A 21,633-nucleotide genomic window follows, 5' to 3' on the forward strand; every position below is an offset into this window, starting at 1 on the left:
TAATATAATACTTGCTACTTTAATGAATGAGATTCGCATAGTAAAGCACTATTTAAATGGAAGTTTTTGTTTAGTGTACAGCACTGTTGCCTTTCCCAAACATGTATTATCTTAATATAATAATACATAAGTTTAATTGGCGGTGACTTAAATATCCATACGGCCTTGAACTCCATTTTCACCCAGGTCGGGGATTCAAAGGAGAAGTGTGAAAACCATCGGCAATGAATTTTTCAAAGCCACCTGCAAGCTTGTTTTATAATACAATCATTCAGTCAGTCACGACAAAATATATATATATAATATATATGAATCAAGTTGAAGTTTGACATGAGATATCCTAGCTGATAGTTTGTATTACATCTCATATAGACACACATATAGTCAGGGGCTATACAAAATATCAGTTAAAATGTCTCATGGTCTAACTTAATATAAATACATACATAATATAAATACATGTATTTTACTCGGACTTCAAAGAATTTTTTTAAAATTTAATTGTTTTTTAATTTGAAGGATCACTGATCAGACCTTCAGTTTTTTGGCTTCTGAGTAGAAGAGCTCAGTTGTTGTTCTTATTGTTGTTGTTGTTGCTGTTGTTGTTAATGCCGCCGCCCGCTGTGCTCGACATCGGGGCAATTACCCAGCAGCAGCCGCCAAAAACTTGCCCCAGCTCCAAGGCCCAAGCCCGACGATAATAACAGAGCAACCAGAATCCTGAATTACGCTGCAAGCCCACAAACAAAAAAAAAATACTGAGAAAAAAGAGAAAATGAAAAAAAAAAGTGTTGTCTTTGGCAAGTGGAGAGGCTGCCGGTAACAGAAATCGTCGGCGACGGCGGCTTTGTGCGTCCAGAGGCCTCCATCCCACAGCCTGGGGCCCGGGCATCGGCACCGGCATCGTCATCGGCATCGGCATCGTCATCGGCACCGGCTCCAGCACCATCGCCGACACCGTAAACGTTCCGCATTCGTATAATGGCGCTGTAATTGAAGAAGAACACGCGATCGCAGCGGGACCCGCAAAAGGAGTAAGCCCCGCCCCACCCCCCTCTAACAGCCAGAGGGCAGTAGAAGGGTTTCTTTTGACTGCTGTTTCTTTCGGTTTTCTTTTGGCTTTGGTCTTGGTCTTGGTTATGGTTTTGGTTTCGTTTCCTTTGTTCTGGCTTCTTTTGCGTCATCATCATCAGCATCAGCATCATGATTATCATTATCATTCTGATCATCAGCAGCATCAATGATCCGTCGCTAGTCGTCTTAATTTCATGGCGTTCTTTTGTATAATTTTGGCCCCCTACTTGAAATCTCTCACTCCCTCCTTTGTGCAGCTCTAGCCACAGGGGATGCTGGCAATTTTTGATTGTTCCCTACGCTCATTTAACCAACTACAGGCTTTTGATTGATGTCGGTTCAATGCCTGTCCTGCTCATTCCCGGCCCGTTTTCTGTTTTCTGTCTGCCAGCCTCTTATTGATTTATGTTTTGTACGTTCTGTTAAATTTCGCACAATTTTCGCAATACGTTTGACAAAAGCTGATGGAACAGTCTGTCCTCAGTCCTCTGTCGATGCTCGTCTGTCATATGTCGCCAGCCGTCATTTCATATTTTTCCCCATCCCCTGCTGCCTCACAAATGTAATTACCCAAAACAGGCGCAAAAAGTGGGCGTGTTGTGTATGTATGAGTAGACCTGCAGCTGGATAGGTCATTGCGTTACAGTTTTAGCACTCCCTACAATCCCTACACTACCGACGCTGACTGAGTGCTGGCCCTGGCAACTGTCACTCTAATTGACATGGGCCGTAGCTGCAACCAGGCACGGGAAGCTGGTTGGTTTGGCTGTCACACATGCGTTGCAGTGATGAGCTTCTGTGGGCCTTACTTGTTGATGGAACTGCATTAGGCTAAATGGCATTTTATAATTAGTTTTCGAAAGAGATATTCGTTGGGAAAACCAATAAAAATTAACTGCATCCCTTCCATCATGGTATAGGTTAAGCAAATATATGCACAGTACAATGCACATAAATATCTAATGTTAACTTATAGAAATAAAGAAGGCACAAAACTTTTTTAATATCCCAGAATATGAACCTTAAAGTTTGAGCTGCTTACTTAAATTCATGAAAATCGCATAGAAAGGCGTGGCTTATGCAGGGGAAACAGCAAACAGAGAGCGTGAGAGAGCGAACGGTTCGGTACAAGAGAAAATAGGGAGGAGGGTGCGAGAGAAAAAAGCAGTTGAAAGATTTACCAAATCGAAGACTAAGAGATTTTCAAAAATCAACTAACATGCAATGCATACTGCTAGAGATAATGAAAATCGCATAGAAAGGCGATTCGTAATTAACTGGGAAGCTTTATAGGCTTATAATTCTGGGGTTAGAATGACCAGAAATCTTTAAATGTATTTTTACAAATTCAAAATTAGACTTGAGCTTACACAGATATATACACGTTTTAATCGTCACGTAAATCTGTACAGCTCCATTATATGATTTCTAATTCATTTTATAGATGCATATTAAGACAGATCTGAGCACCAAAGTAATTAGGTATGATTGAAGGAGATGCTTGATTCTTTTGATTTTAATTAGCCTCTTAGATTAGTTTCCCATTGAATTAGTTGTAAAACCCTCTAAGCCTTAGCTTTAGTACCAAATTAGCTTTGGAGTTTGAAGCCATAAAATAGGAATTCCCTTACGCTGCAATCGCTTGTTTTCAATACCAAAAGTTTATCTGCTGGCATCGTGTTTTTGGCATCGTTAATCTCGCCATAAAAGTATCCCGGCCGCAATTTGGAGGCTCTATGTGGCCTAATCGCTTGTTGATAAACCTCCGGACATGAGGCGGACTCTTGGAAACTCTTGTAACTGAAAATCATAAAATCAAAGAAAGGTGGCCAAAAATCAGCCCGAAAAAAGCTCATAAAATGTGCCAGCCTATTGAATGGCTTCATTTTGTAGACAGTTTTTTGTTGGTTGGGCCTGTGTGTGTGTGTGAATGTTGATAGATTTTTAACGATTTCGGCCTAATAAGCAACAATTGGTCTCAGCTCTCTGCCAAGCAATCAATAGAACAACTCGAACAACAATTTTTTTGTAAGTTGTTTTTCTCAATTTTGTTTTTTTTTTTTTCGGGGTAGGAGTTGCATATACATGCATAAGCGATGCGAGGGGCGTGTTTATCAAAATTAATTGGAAATTTTCGTTGATTTTTAACGACTTCTGCGTAAAAGTCATTTGGAAAATGAGGCACAGACATCAAACGGGGCAAGTTGCACATGTTGCTGCCAGCCAGCCTTAACAGATCTTTGGATATTCGATGAATGGTTCGGCTCGCCTGTCACTTTTATGGCCCAGCAATATAATTTCCTGTCGTGGGACAGCCGGACGAGCCCAAATAATTCATAATTGTTTTCAAAATTTGTTTATAAACACACTGGGCGCCTTCCCAATCGTCTATCGCCTCGCCCCGCACCTATCAAACTGACCGACGACAACTTCATTTGAATTTGGAATTTTATGACAGGCCAGGCACATGCATAAATATTTATGGCCAGCACTTACAACAAAGTTAATTTATTTAATAGTTGCAATGCGCACATCGTTTCTATATTTTCGATTTTACATTTTTACGAGTGTCGAAAAACTTATAAAATTATATACATATATATATATATATAGTTTTTTAGGGTCCCCTATAACAACGATCAGTTGTTGCTTTTAATTTTGGGGAATAATTTTTAATGAGCAGCACGGCCTGTAACTGGCGCTGTGGCGCAATCTATCCCATTTTATCTGCGTATCTAATTTACGCTCCACTCATAATTTATTTAAAATGTTTTTATTTTTATACCCTTGTAGAGGCTATTATACTTTTGTCATTAAGGGTGTTACCCATAGAAGGAAAGATCTCCAACTGCATCAGAGCCGGGTTGATATATCCATGTTCGTCTGTCTGCAAACATACATATGTGGGAACGGACAGATCGGACTACTATATAATATAGCTGTCATAGGAACGATCGGCCCAAAAGTAGGCTCTCGTGTGATAAACTTCTTTGTTTATTTAGATATCTTACCTATCTCGAGAATTGAGTTTCACTATATATATAAAATCTTATCAACATCAGACAACTATATAATATAGCTGCTATAGGAAAGATCGGCCGAATTTTCACTACTTGTATGGAAAACTATTTATCTATCTTATCATAATAGGACCACTATATCATATAGCTGCAATAGGAAATATCAGTGGAATAGTAAAGTCTTATAATATAAAATATTCTGTTTTCAAAAATATTACTACAAAGTCGGCTTCGAGATCCACTCTCCCCACATATTTGCAGGAAGGAAATATCTGTAAGGGTATTTAAACTTCGGAGATATTCTTACTTTCTCGTTATTTGTTAAATTTTGGTTTGTTGCTTCGCTTGGCTGCACCCTCGAAACATTTAGCTAAATAAATAAAATGCACGAATTGTTGATCGGCGCTCACATTGAAAATATACAAAAAATATTCAAACTAATTGAAATTTATGGGCAACAGTTGAGCAGGAAATCAATGAAGTGTAGATGACGGGGAATTTTTGTTTTGATTTGCAATCTCTGTGGCAAGTTCGACATGATAATATTTTCAAAACAATAAATAAAATTATGGCCAATAAAAATACTAAAGCATTTTCTGCTTAGAAATTAATACAGAAAAATAAATAAATAAAAATAAAATGAAATACTTTGTGTTCATTAGCTTAGAAATTAATTGAATATCAGAAAAAAGCTGTCTACAGATTAACCAAAATATTTTCTTCGGAGTACAAGATGCGTAGTCGATTCTTCTTTGAATTAGGCTATATATAATTAAAAATCGGTGTTCATATAAATAATCAAAAAGTTATCAGATATAATTCAAAGACTTATATAAATTGTTCTCACAGCAGTTGTATGATATACTAATAGACAGATTTTTAGAAATATTTTTCTAAATGTAAAACAAGCAACTGAAATAATATTCCAGGAAAACTTACTATAAAGCAAAACCATGCTAAACACATAATATAATATATGCTATATAATTTCCGGAGATGGCCGGAGATATAATTTTTTGTCTACTTCTCACACACACCTCAAGTTTTTACCCCAACTTTATTTACCCTACACTTAACCATATAATTTTAAAAAGTAATATATATTGCTTGCACAAAAACTAGCATTCCGAGTTGTTACTCTATTCAACCGCTAGCTACAAATAATTTATGCATTTTTATGATAGCCCCAACAAAAAAAAAGAAACACATATTCAAATAAATATATGCTACATTTTCGCGGTAAATTATAGTGAGATAGAGAGAGAGAGAGAGAGCGAGAGCTCTAAGGCCAAACGAAAAAAAAATGAAAATAAAAAATAATTTTTTAAAGTGCGGACACCAAACACTGGAAGGCGTTGCCACAGTCACAGCCAGAGTGCCCCATGCCCAACCCAATGAAAACTCAAACTCAAACTGAAACTCAAACTCCAGCCCAGACTGAAACTTCAAAAAACGCAGCCCGAACACACAATCTCCAAGCGATGTGGCAGCCTCCGGAGTCGGGCATTATCTGACTGTCATGGATAATGATCAACCGTTGGCCACCGCCTTTGCCTTTTAATTAAACGCTGAAGCCGCTGCTGCGGCGGGAGTCGGAGACTGGCATGGACACGGGTACGGGCAAAGAGGGGGGGGGAGAGTTGTTTGAGTCTTCAATTCGTCTCCGAGTCGTGCTGCGTCGGCTGGCTCTTTGACGCTTTTCATTCGGTGTCATACACCCAAAGCGAGCCGGAGAGGTAGACATGATTAAGCGGGGGCATACCGAACAACAACAACAAGAACAACAACAACACAGAGATTGCCGCCTCATTCAGTTGTTGTTCATGCCGTCATAGCTTCATTGTCCATGCGCACATCACTCAGCGGACACGCAGCATTCGAGGCGGCCGCCATCCAAGAGAGAAGCGCCCCCCGCCCAGTTGAGTGTGTGTAGCTCTGTATAGCCAGCCAGCCAGTCATCCATATTCATCTATCCAGCCCATAGCATTCATCCAGCTGTCTAGCTGTCCGTGGCCCAAGTCTCGAAAATCAATTTTCTGCTGCGTTTTCAGTGTGCTCAAAGTTTTTCTTTGTGGCACATCTTTCGACATTTTATTATTTAACAAAAACAAAACGAAATGTATAAAAAATTTTAATTTCTTAAACGTAAAAAATTGATTTGTTGTGCAATGGGCGGCACAAAGACAAACCGAACCGACTGAGAAACGGCGAGACAGTGCCAACACTTCAATGCCTCGCATATGACCATATGAATAGTATATTCCGGCACGTTGCTTATGAAACTTATTTTTTAATAATTTGTGAGTACACTTTTGAATACGTGCTAATGAATAACTTTGGACGTGTACTGTAAGGCTAAGCACACAGTTAACCTGGCCAAGGCTATCGGTATTCATAAATTATACTCAACTTTTTCAAGTCGTTTAACAATTTTATTGGGAATACTTTTATTTTTCATTGATATAGTTTTTACTGTAATTTAATTTAATTTAGTATATTTTCAATTCCCAAAATATGAATACAACAAAAATGCCAATTTTGGGTGTAAAATCAAATATAGCCCCGCAATTTCTATATGAAAATATGTATGATTTGCGATATTTTCAGTAGAACGGGCAATTGTAAATTAAAAATTAAAATAGAATGAATATTTCAAAATGATATGATAGGGCCAAAACCTGGCTTAATAAAACAGAGCCTTGGGACTTGAACCACCCAGATGCTTCTTTGGCTTGGCAGCTCTGGCTTATAGATCTTATTTCAGCTTTAACATAATTTTGTGTGTAATACCTCTTGAATTCACAGAGCTTTAAATGTCATATGAAATGCATATAATTTCTCAGATATTATATATTTAGCCCCCTTTTATCCCCCTCGGCCGCAGCCTCTGTGTTTTCAAATTGGTTCCCTCTACAAGTTATTTTTTTTGGGCTTTTGACTGGGCGTTAATGACTTTTGCGGCTGGTCTTGTTGTTTTTCTTTTTTATTCGTCTCCATGAAAGCCAGACAGATTTTTTTCTTGTATGCCGGCGACAACAAAAAATCCAAAACAAAGCGCGCTTTTTGTTTAACGTCTGAGCAAGAGTCTAAAATAAAACGTGCTGTGGGGTTAGCCTGAAGTTGTATTAAAATATATAGCTGCGCCTCAGTTTGACTGATTTCAATTGTCGAAAATTAATTGAGCTAGCTTGAGATATCTTTTGGGTAAGTGCTCAAAGACTGGAGTTAAACAACCAGCTTGTCGCTGTCTCAATTGCAATTATTTGTCGGCACAGTAAATCTTAACTTAGCACACCCACGACTGCAGCTCCATATGTTCCACATGGCGCTGCCCGTGCCCCTGTCTCATATGTTAATAGCCTTATGCGTCATATGCATCCTGGCGCATTGCAATCCGCCTGCGTTTTCCTTGTCTGCGTGGGCGTTTCCCTCAGCCTCAGCATATATACCTCTGCCCAGCCCCTGCCCCTGCCCCTGCTCATGCTCCTGTCTGACTGTTGTCTTGCGGCTTTCTGATTTATAACATTGTTTACACAGCACGCCAAAAATTTGATTTACTAGCCCCTGGTGCTGGCCACACATGGGCCCATTTGATTGCCATAACTCAAGGCTCACGCATGCGCAGTCTCGCAATCCATTCAAAGCACAAACTCTGGCTGAACGATGAAGATATATTTGCCTGTGTCAACTCTAAAGGTGTTTAATAGCCGATATGACATGTCTGCACATTCCCAATGATTAGGTGTGAATAAGTTCCTCAAGGGACGTCTATTTTACCTAACCTTAACGTGATGTAGAGAGTCTCCTCTGTATATAAGAACACTCTCTGGAAAGTAGAGTATTTCTGTAAGTGCAACGTATAAGCCTTAGTTCAGTGAGGGTATACTATCTTCGTTCATTTCTGTTGTAGTATTCGATAATCAAATTCTATTTCAATTGGAGACGGGCAGCTTATGAATTGCGGCGAGCTTTACTTTACTCTTTAGACGAACGTCAAAGGGTTCAGATTTCATGATTGGGTAGAAACTGAAAATACAAATCAAATTAGTACCAGCAAGACTTTCATTATGGCCAACTGGGTGACCAAAATGAAAACCTACCAGCAGCCTACACGTATGCAATTTGACATGCTTCACACACTTATTCGAGAGTTGCATTTGGTTTGGCTAACGAAGGAAGGTTTTTGTTGTTTGGATGAGTGGAGAGGCAACTTGAAAGTGGAAAATGCAGTCGAACCGAGTCGAGCCAAGACCCGTAGAAGAGCAGGAAGTGTACGAGTTTCCGCAAGGAGCAGTCAACCCACAGAGGGACAGGAAGAGAGGGGGGGGGGGGGCTGGTGGTGGCCTGCATCCGTTGCAACACACAAACCCCTCACCCCGCACCCAGTGGCATGCCTCTCTGTGTATGCCTGTTAGATGCAGATAACAGGCATATATATGCTGTCAAGATTTGCTTTGATGTCTTTTTCATGTACCGACTGAGTCGAGCGACGCAAACCGAACCCAAACCGAACCAAAGCCGCCCCGAACCGAATGGAGGGACTGGCCGGCAGAGAGGGGCGACGCTTTTGGGTGCGGCTGCTTTGTGTCCATCTCCGTGTGGGTTGACAACAATTAAAATGTGACGGCGTGGCGCGGGGTGTGTCAACGGGGCTGCCAACTTAAGTAGGCAGCAAATACATTTATGTACAACAAAATCAACAACAACAACAACAACGAAACGCAAAGCTTGGCAAATCTGTGGCCCGCTCGCTCTTGCTAAGCATTTCAATTGCCTATGTTTATGAGCAAGAAACCCCTTCGCCCACCCAATCCGAGACAATGCTGAAAAACGCTTTGAAGTTGAGACCACGTCTCTCTCTCTCTCTCTGTCCAAAAGTATCTGTGTATCTGTATCTGTATCTGTATCTGTATCTGTATCTGTATCTGTATCTGCATCTGTCTCTGTTTTATTTTTGGACCAATTTTATTAGCAAAGGGTTGGCCGAATGCTTTGAAGTTCAAGTATAGCGACTGAAGCATTAATATTTTGATGTATATATATATATATATATATGGTATAACTACGTAGGTATGTGCACATCAAAGATTAATGCACGAAGCGTCGTCAAGCGTCACAAATTGAAATATCACATCAATTTGCCATGCGGCCGTCGCGCTTTGTAATAAAAGTAAATAATAATTTAATAAAAGCCGCAAAAAAAGCATTTAACGCTGACGGCAAAGAACAAAGGCAGCAACTCAGGCCAAAAGGCCGCCGACAACAGCTGGCGATTCGAGGACGGCGGATGGCGGATCGCGGATAGAGATGAACATTCAGATACACGAGTATCTCATGTCCCGCATTTGCAAGGCGCGCGAGCGCCCTCTATGTGTCAGTCATTCGAGTTTGCTTTTAAACGCCGCGCATGCGCACTGCAATCCCTCTCCCCCCCTTTGCCGACTGCCCCCGCTGGCTTTGTGTGTGGTGCGCGGATGGCGACCGCTTCAAATTGATTTGAACGAGCGCAAAAGCTTTGGACAGTTGATAAGAGCGAGCCGACAGCAAACTTTTCGCACGGGTGGCGCGGACATCCACAAAGACAGACGGACAGAGGGACAGGGGGACTGGCGGGCTGGCAGACAGGCAGACTGACCAGTTCAGCTAGCTAGTCGACTGTTCCCGCGTTGGCGATGTGGATGGCGGCACATCAAAAGGTGCAGGCCACAGACGCCTTCGGGCCAAGCTAAAATGAGCACATGCACATTAAACTGTGCTGCAGTGGGGAAGGGGCGGGACACACACACACACACACACACACACGATCTGGCAGTTGGCGCAAGCGATCAAGCTAATCAAGCAAGATCATCGCATGGCCAAGTCTTTCGATGCGGCATTAACCGTTAGCTGGGCACACGTGGCAAATGCATTAGCTGACCGCAAATGGGAATTAATAACTTATAATTAACTATCGATTATGGTTGAATACATTTTGTTATTTCATCACGTAGATTGGCAAGCAATGACTTTTTGTAAAAAAAGATAGATTTTTTTTTATTTTAATTAGGAGTAGGCACATCCATAAAATAACAATTTAATCTAGGTATAGACGCATCTATCCATGGGAAAGAACAGACAGATATTTCAAATCTGTTTCGATTATTCACCCTCTAACAAATAATCCGATTTTATATATGTAAATGTGTACTCACCTGAATATTCACAATCTCACGCATGATTTTTTTTATTGCCATCCGTTTGTAGGAGCGTTGCGGAGATTTTTAAGAAACTCTCCATTCTAAGAACAAACGAAAGCGAAAAAAATGAGATGAGACTAAGGAAGAGTAGGCTAGAGTAAGAGTATGAGCAGAGACAAACTACAATAGTGGCTCTCTATGGCTTATCATTAAAGCATTTATAATTAAAGCATACATGTGAATCATGAGAATCGCAGAGAAGGGCTGTAATTAACAATCATTTTTCTTCTTTTTTAGCGCAGCAGACTACCAAAAAAGTAAACTCAACTTGATCTGCGTTTGTTAAAAGAGCGTATAAATTCCAACAAAAACACATACATAATAAGGGCTGTTCTAGATGGGGAGTGCAAGACTAGAAGATACCCTCTAACCCGAGCTGTGCTGAGATCAGTGAAAACTCTCAACCATTTTTGTCAGCTCAAGTGAGGTGCCCGGCAAATGTGGGTGGCTTAGTGGTGGATATATACAAAAAACCATGCCCCAAAAACATATTCTAGAGTAAAGTAACTACAGAAAAGAAAGTCCACCTGCTGCCTGTGAGGGCTTGGACAGTGCATAGATCGCCAAGCTCTCAGCCAGTCAGTCAATATAAGTCGCTTTAGTACTGGGTACAGGGTAGTTTCTAGTGTAATACTCTCAGTCTTGGCTTAATTTGATTTCTGCTGTTCTCAGGTTAACTTCTTACACACGTATGTTGTATCTTTTTTGTTGCCGCTGCAACAGCTGCCACTTTGTCTGTATGCATGTATGTATATATTTTTAAAATTTGTGGACATTTATGCAAATTTTGTTGTTGTTTTTGTGTGCGTGTGTGTGTGAACAACAGCTGGCAAAGTTTTTGCAGATACACAGAGATACGCAAAATGTATCTGCAGTTCTCACACTGCTCAAGTTAACGCAACATGAACTTTAATTTTGGGAATTATGAATTTTTAACTCGAATCCGGGCACATTTAATCTGGCTACTGCCTGCTGTTCTGCTATCCTGCTGCCCTGCAGGGTCCTGTTTGCACTGAATTTGGCCAACTTTGTGCCGTTGTTTGTTGCATAACTCAAAAGTAATTAAATTGCAAACTGCACACAAAGGGGCCACACACGCCCACTCACTGTATATGCATGGGATTTGGCCTGACAAAAGTCAAGTGCTGCAAGTACAAAGTGTTGAAAGGGAATGAAGCGAGCCGAGCAGAACTGGCAACATGTTGTTGACAGCATTCCCAGGCGGTGCGGCAGGGTACAGCCGGTCGGTGTTGTCCATGTCTGGGGCGAAAAGTTATAGTTATGATGATTGTTGATTTACAGTTCTCAAGTTGCACAGTCGCTGCAGCAGCACCCTCTGCGGCCGCATATAGCATGCAATTAATTTTGTAGCTTGCACTTCAAAGGCGCCACAAGCCGCTGCGCATGTTGCAGCTGAAAGGGAGGCAGAGAGGAAGGGAGGACTGCCGCTGTCAATGGGCCTTTGATGCAGTGTGCCCCTTTCAATCCTTACCCGCTTGCATTTGTCACCAACGCCGGCAGCTGACAGCCGCGCTAATGGTCTGGCCTGGGCCTGGGCCTGGGCACGGCTTCGATCTGTGTTCCCAGCGGTAACCCGAGACCTTTGGTATGTCAAAATGTCCGTATCTTCGCTGCGGCTGCGTTTCAATGCATTGGCCTGTCAAAGTCAAGACTTGACTCTGCTTCTTTTCTGGTTGACATCCATGACATCCCTGCTGCTCCCGGCTGGCAGGCGTTTCGTCGGCCTACGCCTTTTGGCCACATTGGCAAGTGCGTCCGTTCGACCTTCAGAGTGCCAATATAATATTATAGGCTTGACAGCGTAAGTTGAGAGCTGCATGTTTGATCTCCAACGAAGATTTATATTACGCCGCCTAGTTTGTGGAATCTGCCCGGGAGAAGCTGTGCCATGCAGCACATATCAAATTTCCCATGTCTAACCAAAAATATGTGCATCAAAAAGGCTTCGGGAGTGGAAAAGTGAATGCACAAAGTGCACTCTGTGCTACAGTTGAAAAGTCAGCCAGCCCTTTATGCCATAGATGCCAGCCACATAAGCGTGCTGCATAATTACACTTTTATTAACATGCAACAAGGAGAAGCCAACTGAATAATTGCCCCAGCTGCTCTATGCTCTATGCCGCACACATTCCCCAGCCGGAGCCAACGGCAAACAACTGCCAAAACCCATACTTCTAGCCGTATTTCTGCTCCTGGTTTTGTTTCAGCATATGCAACCTCTCTCTACAACTGTGTGTGTGTGTTTGTGTGTGTATGTGTGTGTATCTCTGTGCGTGGCTTGAATGTTGAATGCAAACAGGTGCCAGCGCAGCTACCCCTTGCACCCCGTTCCCAGTTGGGGCCCGCTGGCTGCATCCGTTGAATCGCAGCGCATCGCATCGCTTGGCATCGCATCGCTTGGCATTCACATCCTTTAGAGACACTTGAGGCGCACTCGGCTTAAATGAAGTGCACACGCCGTCATGCACATCAAAGCGAGCCGACAGACGCCGCCGCCGCTGTGGCAGCTAATTAGACACGCCTCCATTGGCATCGCCGCCCATAATTAACATTAACTGTTACTCACACTTGAATGCTACCAAAAACTGTTTTGTCTCTCCCTTTTTTTTTTGTTTTAATAATATCCGCTGGGTGTGGCTTTTTTCTGCTTTGTTGCACAAGAGAAATAACAAAAGTTAACAAAAAAAAAACAATTAAAGGCAAAAATAATGATAATTTCGTTTTATACGGTAAATCAAGGCGCTACCTATAAGAGTTATTCGTTTTTAATGGGCTTTTATAATAATATTGTTGCTCGTGCTCCAGGAAATTGCCAAAATCTGATCTCAATCGACTTAAAGCTCTTGCAAAATATTAATATTATAATCAGTATGGGATATAGGTAAAAATATAACTACTTTCAACATGAATATGACCTCCCGGCACCTCCCGCCCAACCGAATGAGGGCACACCAGTAGAGAAGTACAAAAGCGAAAAAAAACTAAGACTAAATGCTAAGACTAAATTGCTGAATAGCTTAGAAAAGATGACTTTATAAAAGGAAAAGAAGACTGTGGGCAGAATACTCTATAATGCTTCTTGTACATTTTTAGTACACCTATCAAAATTTAAACCATTAAAGTCGGGCCTGTTCTGGATCAAAAACAACAAATTTACATCCATGAGAACTGCAAAAGTTTTTCAATACCATAAATATTAAAATACAATTATATGGTTGAAAAGAAACACGTACAATTTGTTTATTTTGTCAATTATTTCTCGTTCCGAAAACAATTAGAAAATAATGATCAGAGCTAACATCTAAAAAGAGCTTGAACATGCCTTTGAACTGAATTTGTGTAAGCAAAGTTTAATACCAATCATATTGAGTAACTAGTTACAAAAAAAAGTAACAATTTTATGAAAAGCCGTTGCCTACTTAGCGGCGCAGCGTTGCCAGAATGTTTCACAATTTCAATATTTATTCCAGGAATCAAAAACCAAACTTTAACCTACTGTCAGCAACTTTAACAGGAACATAAATATTTAAATATTCAATAAAAGATTTACGCTATAAAACAAACGGTTTACAATCTGCGTTTATCAGTAAATTTCTCCACATAAAAATCGAACATACACCTTCATACACCATCATTTCATTTGCAAATATGTATAATATTTTGAAGCCAGCTTAAGTTATAAAATTATAAAAAAATATACAATATCGCTCAGCCAAAATATTACAAATATTTAAATTTAGTAAACCTTTGCATTAAGAATCGTACCAATAAGAAAATAAGTAACAACGTTAGCTTTAACTGTTGTTAAATATAGTCGGACAACACGCTTAATACCTTAAAAACACACAAAATATTTTCTAAAGTCGTATCACGGCTACGTTCTAAGTATGTGAACTTTGTAATATAACATAAAAACAATATCTGGGAACACAACCCAATACAGATACATAAAATCATTCTTAAAGTATAAGATATACGAGATATTAGATTAATACATATTTTTCTTATATATGCATATATAAGTAAATATGTTTGTATAGTGATAAGGTGTGAAATCTAGAGATATATCGTTATGCCATGCTAATAACTATACACATGGCTATAAAAACGCTTGTTCCATCCTGTCATCATGTGATGTCTTTCGTGTTGCATAAACTCCCTGGTTGATGTACAGCTTCAGGGACGGCACAACTATGTCCGACGGCGGCGGTGGTGTTAGGTCGAGCGGGGTTGTCGAATTGCTCGACGTATTGCTTGACGGTGTTGCCGAACTGAAGCTGGAGCAACTGGAGCGTGCCGATAGCGATTGGGCCGAACGCGTCCTCCTCAACGGCTCCGATGTGCCGGCAGTTGTGCAGCTGCTGGGATCCCCGTAGCTGTGCATACGACCCATGGCCTTAAGCGTGGTGCGATACGGTTGCTGCTGTTGATCCTGCGCCGCCTGGCTGTAGTAGGATCTGCGCAGTATGCAGCAAGTGGCCACGAACGGGACCGTCAGAATGCCAAAAATGCCCAGCCCAATGAGCAATAGCACGTCCAAGCCCTCAGCACGCCAAAAGTTAAGAGAGTTTGCGTGCGATTTTAGAAAATCCGCGCCTCCAGTGCCCAATATCAGCTCAATGTGGCTGAGCGCTCTGGCGGAAGCATCCGAGTTGCCCACGTTTAAGCGCGCCTTCAGCCTGGCCACATGCTGCACATAGCTCGTATTGAGCGTTAGTTGCCTGATGCTGTGAAGCAGTGCATCATAAGCAATAGCATCGTAGTCGACTGTTAGCGCTGCGCCCTTCTGTTGCAGCCGCTTGGCCAGCACCTCCTGCTCGGCCAATATGGGTATGGCAAGGATGGGCGTATCACCCGCAATGGACTCCCAAACGCTCAGCTGGCCGCAGCTGCTGATGAATAGCTTAACCTGCGGATGCGCTGCAAGGCAAATAAGTTCAAGAGATGACATCAAATATAACATGAAGATTAACATCCTTGTAGAAAAACAAAAGCTGATTTCCGTCCGATTTTTCCTGTTGGAGCCGTGTTTTATAGAAGTCCAATTTGATACGGGTTTACAGATATGTTATGGGAATAGTGTAGCTCGTAAAAAGCTGCTGAGCATCCAAGAGGTATCCTTATAAAAAAACTATTTCTCGACAATCCTTATATATAGCTATATGATATGGTTAATGAGTTTTTCGTCAAATGTAAGAAGCACGGTCTGAACTCCGGGTATTAACAGAGGCCATAACGGGGCACTGCAGAATCGACCGTGTAGCACAATGAAGGCAGCTTCCTTAGCCTGAATATTGTCGTAGTTGTGGACATAAAGAGGACACAAAGAGAATCCAACATCTCCTGTGTGAAAATCCTGCGTTCATGAGAAATACGACCCGATTTCTGGGAAAACTGAGCACCACTGGGTTATCAAGCTGTTCTTGTCGAATCCAAGGGTTAGTTTCAGAGACAATAGCAAAGACGTCAAGGATAACGAACACATATTTTCTCTTCACTTAGGTACTCCAATGGGCATTTGAGTAACGGTTTCAAATGCTAAACTTTATCAAAATCTCTTAAGCAACTAAGAATCTTCTTGTGAAAGAACTTAATTTTTGGCATATTACATCTATGATATTGTGTTCTGCCTCCCCATTAAAACTGAGAAATTGGTTTGCATATAAACAGACTGACCGACTAGGCTGTTCATACTGAACCAGAATATGCTTTTTTAGATTCAAAGAGTTCTTTGCGACAAAATTACAAGGCTATAAAAAGGTTAAGCTTACCCAGTATGGCCTCCTGTGGCCACCAGCTGTTTATCATAATATTATCGGGCAGCGGCTGTATAAACTCTTCAGTCTCCCATTTAAGCAGAAAATGAAATTCCCTGAGATGCGTAAAGACGTCCAGAAATGTGGACAACTTCTCGCTGGGCAACTGAGCTGTCTGCACTTCAGCACCCAGACTCATGTAAATGACGCCGCCAGGCGCGGCCTCCATAAAAGAACGCACATGCTAAATAAAAACTGGGATTAGTTTCGAAACGCCGTCTTGAAACGCATTCAATTACATTTGGCACTTGTAGCTGTTGGGGGTCCAGCAAATGTAGTCCGCCCACTTCCAGCATATTTGGCAAGTAGGCGCGAGGGTAATCCATAGCGGGATGGGAGTTGATCAGTGCGAGGCTCAAGTTCTTGCTCAATTCGCGGTAATTCGGTAGCTCATTCACCAGCACCTCAAAGTGACTGGAGTAAACCGATTGCTGTGAGATCAGATGGAAAAAGCTGCAAGAAAATTGAGGATATGAGTTCAGCTTTTGAATAAATCAAACCGTCCACTCACTTGTAGGTTAAACGCTCAAAGGTGCTCATCAGTGTGTTAGCAATGCGCTGCCGTGTACTCATGCGCTCCGTAAATGGTAAAAAGTTGCTCGGGTCTAGGGAGGCCGATTGGGGATTGCCAAACATGTTGTTTAGCCACGAATTGGCTCCGGTGGGACTGATGGCGACGGTGGGCACACCATAGTAATAGGCAAAACTAAAAGAACAGTAAAGATTAAACTCTCTCCTCCGTACGATTTTCTCCTGCTCTGCTGCTAACTTACCCGAGCAATGCATCACTTAGAAACAAGTCCACAATTAGCAAATCGAATTTTTCGCCGCTGGTGAGCAGTTTCTGCACCTGTGCATCCGATAGCAGGAGATCCACATTTGTGGTGCCCGCATAGATCATACGGGTGAAGCGTTCCATGACGCTTTGGGCGTGCATCTGTTCCGCCTCGAAGCTCATGCCCATGTCCAGCCAGTTCTGCATGAGATCCTGATCCTCGATGCGTATCTCACGTATTTTGTAGAGCGGTGCCGCCACATCTGCCTCACCCCTTGCATGCGGGCTTATTAGCGTTACCGAGTGATTTTGAGGACCTGCCACCAGTTGCTGCATCAAACGACGTCCGAATAGATAATGTGATCTCCAGACGCTGGGCAGCACGGCCAGGATATTGGCGCCTGTTGCATGACTGCAGAGCAGCCAAAGCGACAACAGCTGCAGCATACGCATGTCGGAGTGCAATGAACCTCTGTGTCCTCGGCTCCGGACCAGTTTTTATTTTCCGGTTTGCAGCCACTTCCTTACTTTGCGTTGTGCCGCTGCCTAGATGCTATTATTATCTGCTGCCGCTGCAACTAGACTTCATTTTCGCTACGCTTGCACTTTAATCTTACACAACACTACATTGCGCTTAAGCGCTTCGTTAATTAATGCAAATTTATTAAATAGCACGAAATTTGTGTACAAAATGCGCAACGAAAGTGAAAAGAACGGCAACAACAACAATATGAACACGATTGCGCCAGGGCTGCAGAGACGCTTTGCGGCTGCAAAATGTGAATGGCCAAATCGTGCGTAATCGATATAAAAATAAGCAAACAATGAATCGATAATTAAATTCTCTATACACACAGCTGATTCGGTGTTGCTAATTTTAAGCCTTTTATCTGAAAACAAAACATTTTTTGTTGTGCATGGCAGCTGTCCGCGGCAATTAAACAACAATCACTGCAAATATAAATAAAATAGGTACCTGTATACGTGCAAATGTATGCATAGCTTGCAGAATAAAGCAGATGATATAAATACAAAACAATAGATTAACTGTCAGATGGTATAAATATCACTAAAATCTTGCCGTTAGAAAATGCTGTTATTTAAACGACGCGATTGCAGCTTATCGATAATTATCCGGCTAACCGTTGGATAAAGAGTAAATAAATATAATAGCATACAAATAAAATAAATTGCGACTGCGAATTAAGGTTAATTGGTTAGTGTGTGTGTGTGCGCGCGTATATATACACATACATATACATATATGTATTTAACAGAGTTGAAGCTGAGCAATTACTCAATTGTGTAATGTCCACCAGATGCGCAATCTCGTTGCCAAACGGCTGGCCGTCTACAACAACATTTATGTGATTTATTGGAGCTGCGCCAAAGCAACAACAACTGCAGCATTGAACTGCATTAGACGGTAGAATTTCGAGCAGCCAGGTGAGAACGTAACACCTGCTCGCAATTTATCGCACAGACACAAAGACTCGGCCCTAAGTACACACAACTGAAGTGTATTCTGGCCGGCAGCTATATAGATAGGATAACAGCCTTAATTGGGGCATCAAATCGTTACGTAACTAAAAAAAATCCGACGCAGTTCAAAAGGCCAACAACATGTCGGAGAAATTATGTGAGTTTTTGGCTAAGAAAATTACCTTCAGCCGCCTTTGTAAACACTTTCCTATTGCAGCAATTATCGATGTGAACCGGTTGTTCGATCTGCAGACGTTTACGGGTCGCTTTAAGTACTATGCCTGGATGACGGATCCACGCACGGTAGTTGTGTCCAACGAGCGCCTGCTGCAGGCCAAGCAAATGGTGGACAACTATCGGGCTGGCAAACAGAAGGATAATCTGAATCCCGAAGAAGTGAAATACAATTTGAAGCTGTATTATTCGGCGTTCCATCCGGATACAGGGGAGCTGCAGAACTTTGCCGGCCGGATGAGTTTTCAGGCAAGTCGCGTGTCAGTCAGCTGCAGTCTCTCTCTACAGTTATATATAGCCAAATGCTGACGTCATTTGTGCAAGTTTCTTTGCCAACTGATGCTGTGATGTTTCTTTTGTTTAGGTACCCGGTGGCATGCTGATTACGGGCGGCATGTTGGCCTTCTATCGCACCGTGTCCGCCGTGGTGCTCTGGCAGTTCCTCAATCAGTCCTTCAATGCGGTCGTCAACTATACGAATCGTAATGCCAACTCGCCCACCAGTGTTACGCAGCTGGGCCTGTCCTTTGTCTCGGCCACGACCGCGGCATTAGTTGCCGCCATTGGATGCAAGAATTACTGGTCGAAGAATGCGTCGCCGTTTCTGCAGCGGTATGTGCCTTTTGCGGCTGTGGCGGCAGCGAATTGTGTCAATATACCCTTTATGCGCCAGAACGAGATTATCAATGGCATTGAGGTGAAGAATGCCGACGGCGAGGTTGTCGGCCAGAGTCGCCTGGCTGCCATTAAAGGCATCAGCGAGGTGACCATATCGAGAATCACAATGGCAGCGCCGGGCATGTTGTTGCTGCCCGTCATAATGCAGCGACTGGAAAAGCTGCCCGCATACAGGCGCATCAAATGGATCAATGCACCCTTCCAAACGCTCATGGTGGGCTGCTTGTAAGTGACTCGCACGACGTGCCCTTAATTAAAGTTGTGCAAACTAATGTTGCTTTGTCAATTGCAGCCTCTGTTTCATGGTGCCCACGGCCTGTGCGATTTTTCCGCAACAATGCAGTCTGAACACCTCCACAATGCGCACCTTTGAGCCGGAGCTCTATAAGGATATGGTCCAGCGTACTGGGGACAAAGTGCCCAATCGTGTCTACTTCAACAAGGGCCTGTAAGAAGGATCTGGCAATCGTCAGCTCGACGCTTAGACAATAAAATGTTAATTTTAGCTTGTCATCATCGTTTGGGCATTTATAGAAACGCGCAACGTATTGTTCCTTTTTCTAAGTCACATCAAGTATATATCAAATTATGAGTTCCCTGTTCGTTTCAAAATTCTATGTTTTTTGACAGTGTGAATTTGTATTAATGTGTAATTTGCAAAAACCGTTTTCTACATGATTTTCTACTCAGTTTATATTAAAGTATTATAATATATCATTCGAAAACTAATAAAAGCCATTGCAAATACCTTAAATATTAAATGTTGAACAAATAAAAAATCGATTTAAAAATTAATTCAAATTTAAATTGATTAAAACATCGCTTGAGCTGCGGGCTTATAAACGGTTTTATTAGGTATATGGTGTATATATAGTTAAAGATATATATATATATATATATATATATATGTCTGTATATATCCCCATATATATATCGTAATTAGCAAATTTGCGCGGATTCTTTTTTATTTTGTTTTGTTATTGGATTGTGTTGTAAAATTTACAAAATGTGCAAAACACAACTAGTTAGATTATTTTCGATTTGATTCTTGGTTAATTACGTGGAGACTTTCGTATTTATTGTTCGACTATTTATCGGGCATTTACTCATAGTTTGTGCTCTTTTACTACAACAAATGTTCGAAAGGTATTTTCGCCATATTGCGTTTAAATTTATAATTTAAATATCTTTTTTGTTTTCGCTTTTTTCTTTTTTTTTTTGTGGACATTTTCAAGGTACAGTTTGAATTGATTTTTATAGTTATTTGTTTTAAAATGTTGGCACTGTCGCAAAATACTAAACATTGATGAAAAATTCAACACTCAGATGTACAATATGTAAAATTGTGTGTTTCATAACTTTAAAAACTAACTCTCGCTCAGCTGTCGAGTCCTCAAACTTTTGGAGAACTCTTTAACAAACGCGCTGCCTGGCAGCCAATTTCGATTTTATATATTTGTCGCATATATAATTTCTTTTTTATTTTTTTTGTGTGTGTTTTTTTTTAAATTTATTTTATTTATCGTGAGTGCCGTTTAATCAGCAAACATTTAATTATATTTATCAATAATTATTAACTTTGCAAAATTGTCGACACAAGAAAATAACCTTTTGGGACTTTAAAATGTATTTTTTTTAAATTGTTTTCGTTTTTTTTTTTTTTTTGCCATTATTTTGTTTTGTTATTTATTTACTGACTGAGGCATTCAACAATTAAATGGCTTGGATTGCGCTTAAAAATTATTGCAAATTTCATTATTAAATTGGTTTATGTATTTTTGTTGGGCCTTGTCCCAATATCGTATGCTATATACGGCAAACTATGTGCACTCTTTCAACTTACAGTGGAGGAACTCTTTCCGTCTTAGCTGCCTTTGCAAAGTCCATTTAAGGACTTTAACATGCTTCACTTTTTTAATTTAAATATCAGCCTGTTTTGTCATGAACTTTCTAAGGAATCTGCTAAGTGAATGTTTTGAATTCGTTCGCTTATAGATCTACAGATCTATAGATCATGCATTTGCACAGAATCAATAGTACAATTCAAATAGTTCCTTTAAAACAGAACTATATTTCATATGTATCATATAACGCCTTGTCCTTGCTCTGTTAGCATAACAGCTCCTTAACAGCTCTTTAACATAACAGACAGCTCTCCATAAAAGCGTGCCAGCGTATATGAATTAACTTTAACAGATTCGAGGTGTTTCCAGCTCGCCAGATTCCTGAACTTACCAATACTTTACTTTTTTTTTCTTTTGCCAACTGATGCGCATTTTATTTTTAAGAATTTTTAT

At 41.1% G+C, this 21,633-nt stretch overlaps 2 protein-coding genes across 2 annotated transcripts; one reads left to right on the forward strand and one right to left on the reverse strand.

Annotated features, from left to right (window-relative positions):
- Positions 1-13,685: 13,685 nt before the first annotated feature.
- Positions 13,686-17,656, reverse strand: LOC115771563 (UDP-glucuronosyltransferase). Its single transcript, XM_030717314.1, has 5 exons — positions 16,941-17,656; positions 16,679-16,873; positions 16,407-16,620; positions 16,123-16,351; positions 13,686-15,271 (listed from the first exon to the last, which is right to left on the reverse strand). The coding sequence occupies exons 1-5, from the start codon at positions 17,393-17,395 to the stop codon at positions 14,451-14,453; spliced, it is 1,914 nt and encodes a 637-aa protein (XP_030573174.1). The 5' UTR covers positions 17,396-17,656; the 3' UTR covers positions 13,686-14,450.
- Positions 17,657-17,814: 158 nt separating this feature from the next.
- On the forward strand, positions 17,815-20,092 carry LOC115771564 (sideroflexin-2). Its single transcript, XM_030717315.1, has 4 exons — positions 17,815-18,581; positions 18,642-18,907; positions 19,023-19,561; positions 19,629-20,092. Exons 1-4 carry the CDS (start codon positions 18,566-18,568, stop codon positions 19,786-19,788), a joined length of 981 nt encoding a protein of 326 aa, XP_030573175.1. The 5' UTR covers positions 17,815-18,565; the 3' UTR covers positions 19,789-20,092.
- The last annotated feature ends 1,541 nt before the right edge of the window (positions 20,093-21,633 follow it).

The sequence above is a fragment of the Drosophila novamexicana genome, unplaced genomic scaffold (assembly GCF_003285875.2).
Source record: "Drosophila novamexicana strain 15010-1031.04,08,12 unplaced genomic scaffold, DnovRS2.1 tig00000072-arrow-arrow-pilon, whole genome shotgun sequence".
In the NCBI taxonomy this organism is placed as follows: Eukaryota; Metazoa; Arthropoda; class Insecta; order Diptera; family Drosophilidae; genus Drosophila; species Drosophila novamexicana.

What these genes read in the sequence shown, in the direction of transcription:
- LOC115771563 (XM_030717314.1), bottom strand. Translation starts at nt 17,395, where the DNA reads ATGCGTATGCTGCAGCTGTTGTCGCTTTGGCTGCTCTGCAGTCATGCA. An exon ending in TTTGAGCGTTTAACCTACAA is followed by an intron (nt 16,621 to 16,678) that starts GTGAGTGGACGG and finishes ATTTTCTTGCAG; the next exon opens with CTTTTTCCATCTGATCTCAC. An exon ending in AACAGCTACAAGTGCCAAAT is followed by an intron (nt 16,352 to 16,406) that starts GTAATTGAATGC and finishes GTTTTTATTTAG; the next exon opens with CATGTGCGTTCTTTTATGGA.
- LOC115771564 (XM_030717315.1), top strand. An exon ending in CCGGCCGGATGAGTTTTCAG is followed by an intron (nt 18,908 to 19,022) that starts GCAAGTCGCGTG and finishes TCTTTTGTTTAG; the next exon opens with GTACCCGGTGGCATGCTGAT. An exon ending in ACGCTCATGGTGGGCTGCTT is followed by an intron (nt 19,562 to 19,628) that starts GTAAGTGACTCG and finishes TGTCAATTGCAG; the next exon opens with CCTCTGTTTCATGGTGCCCA.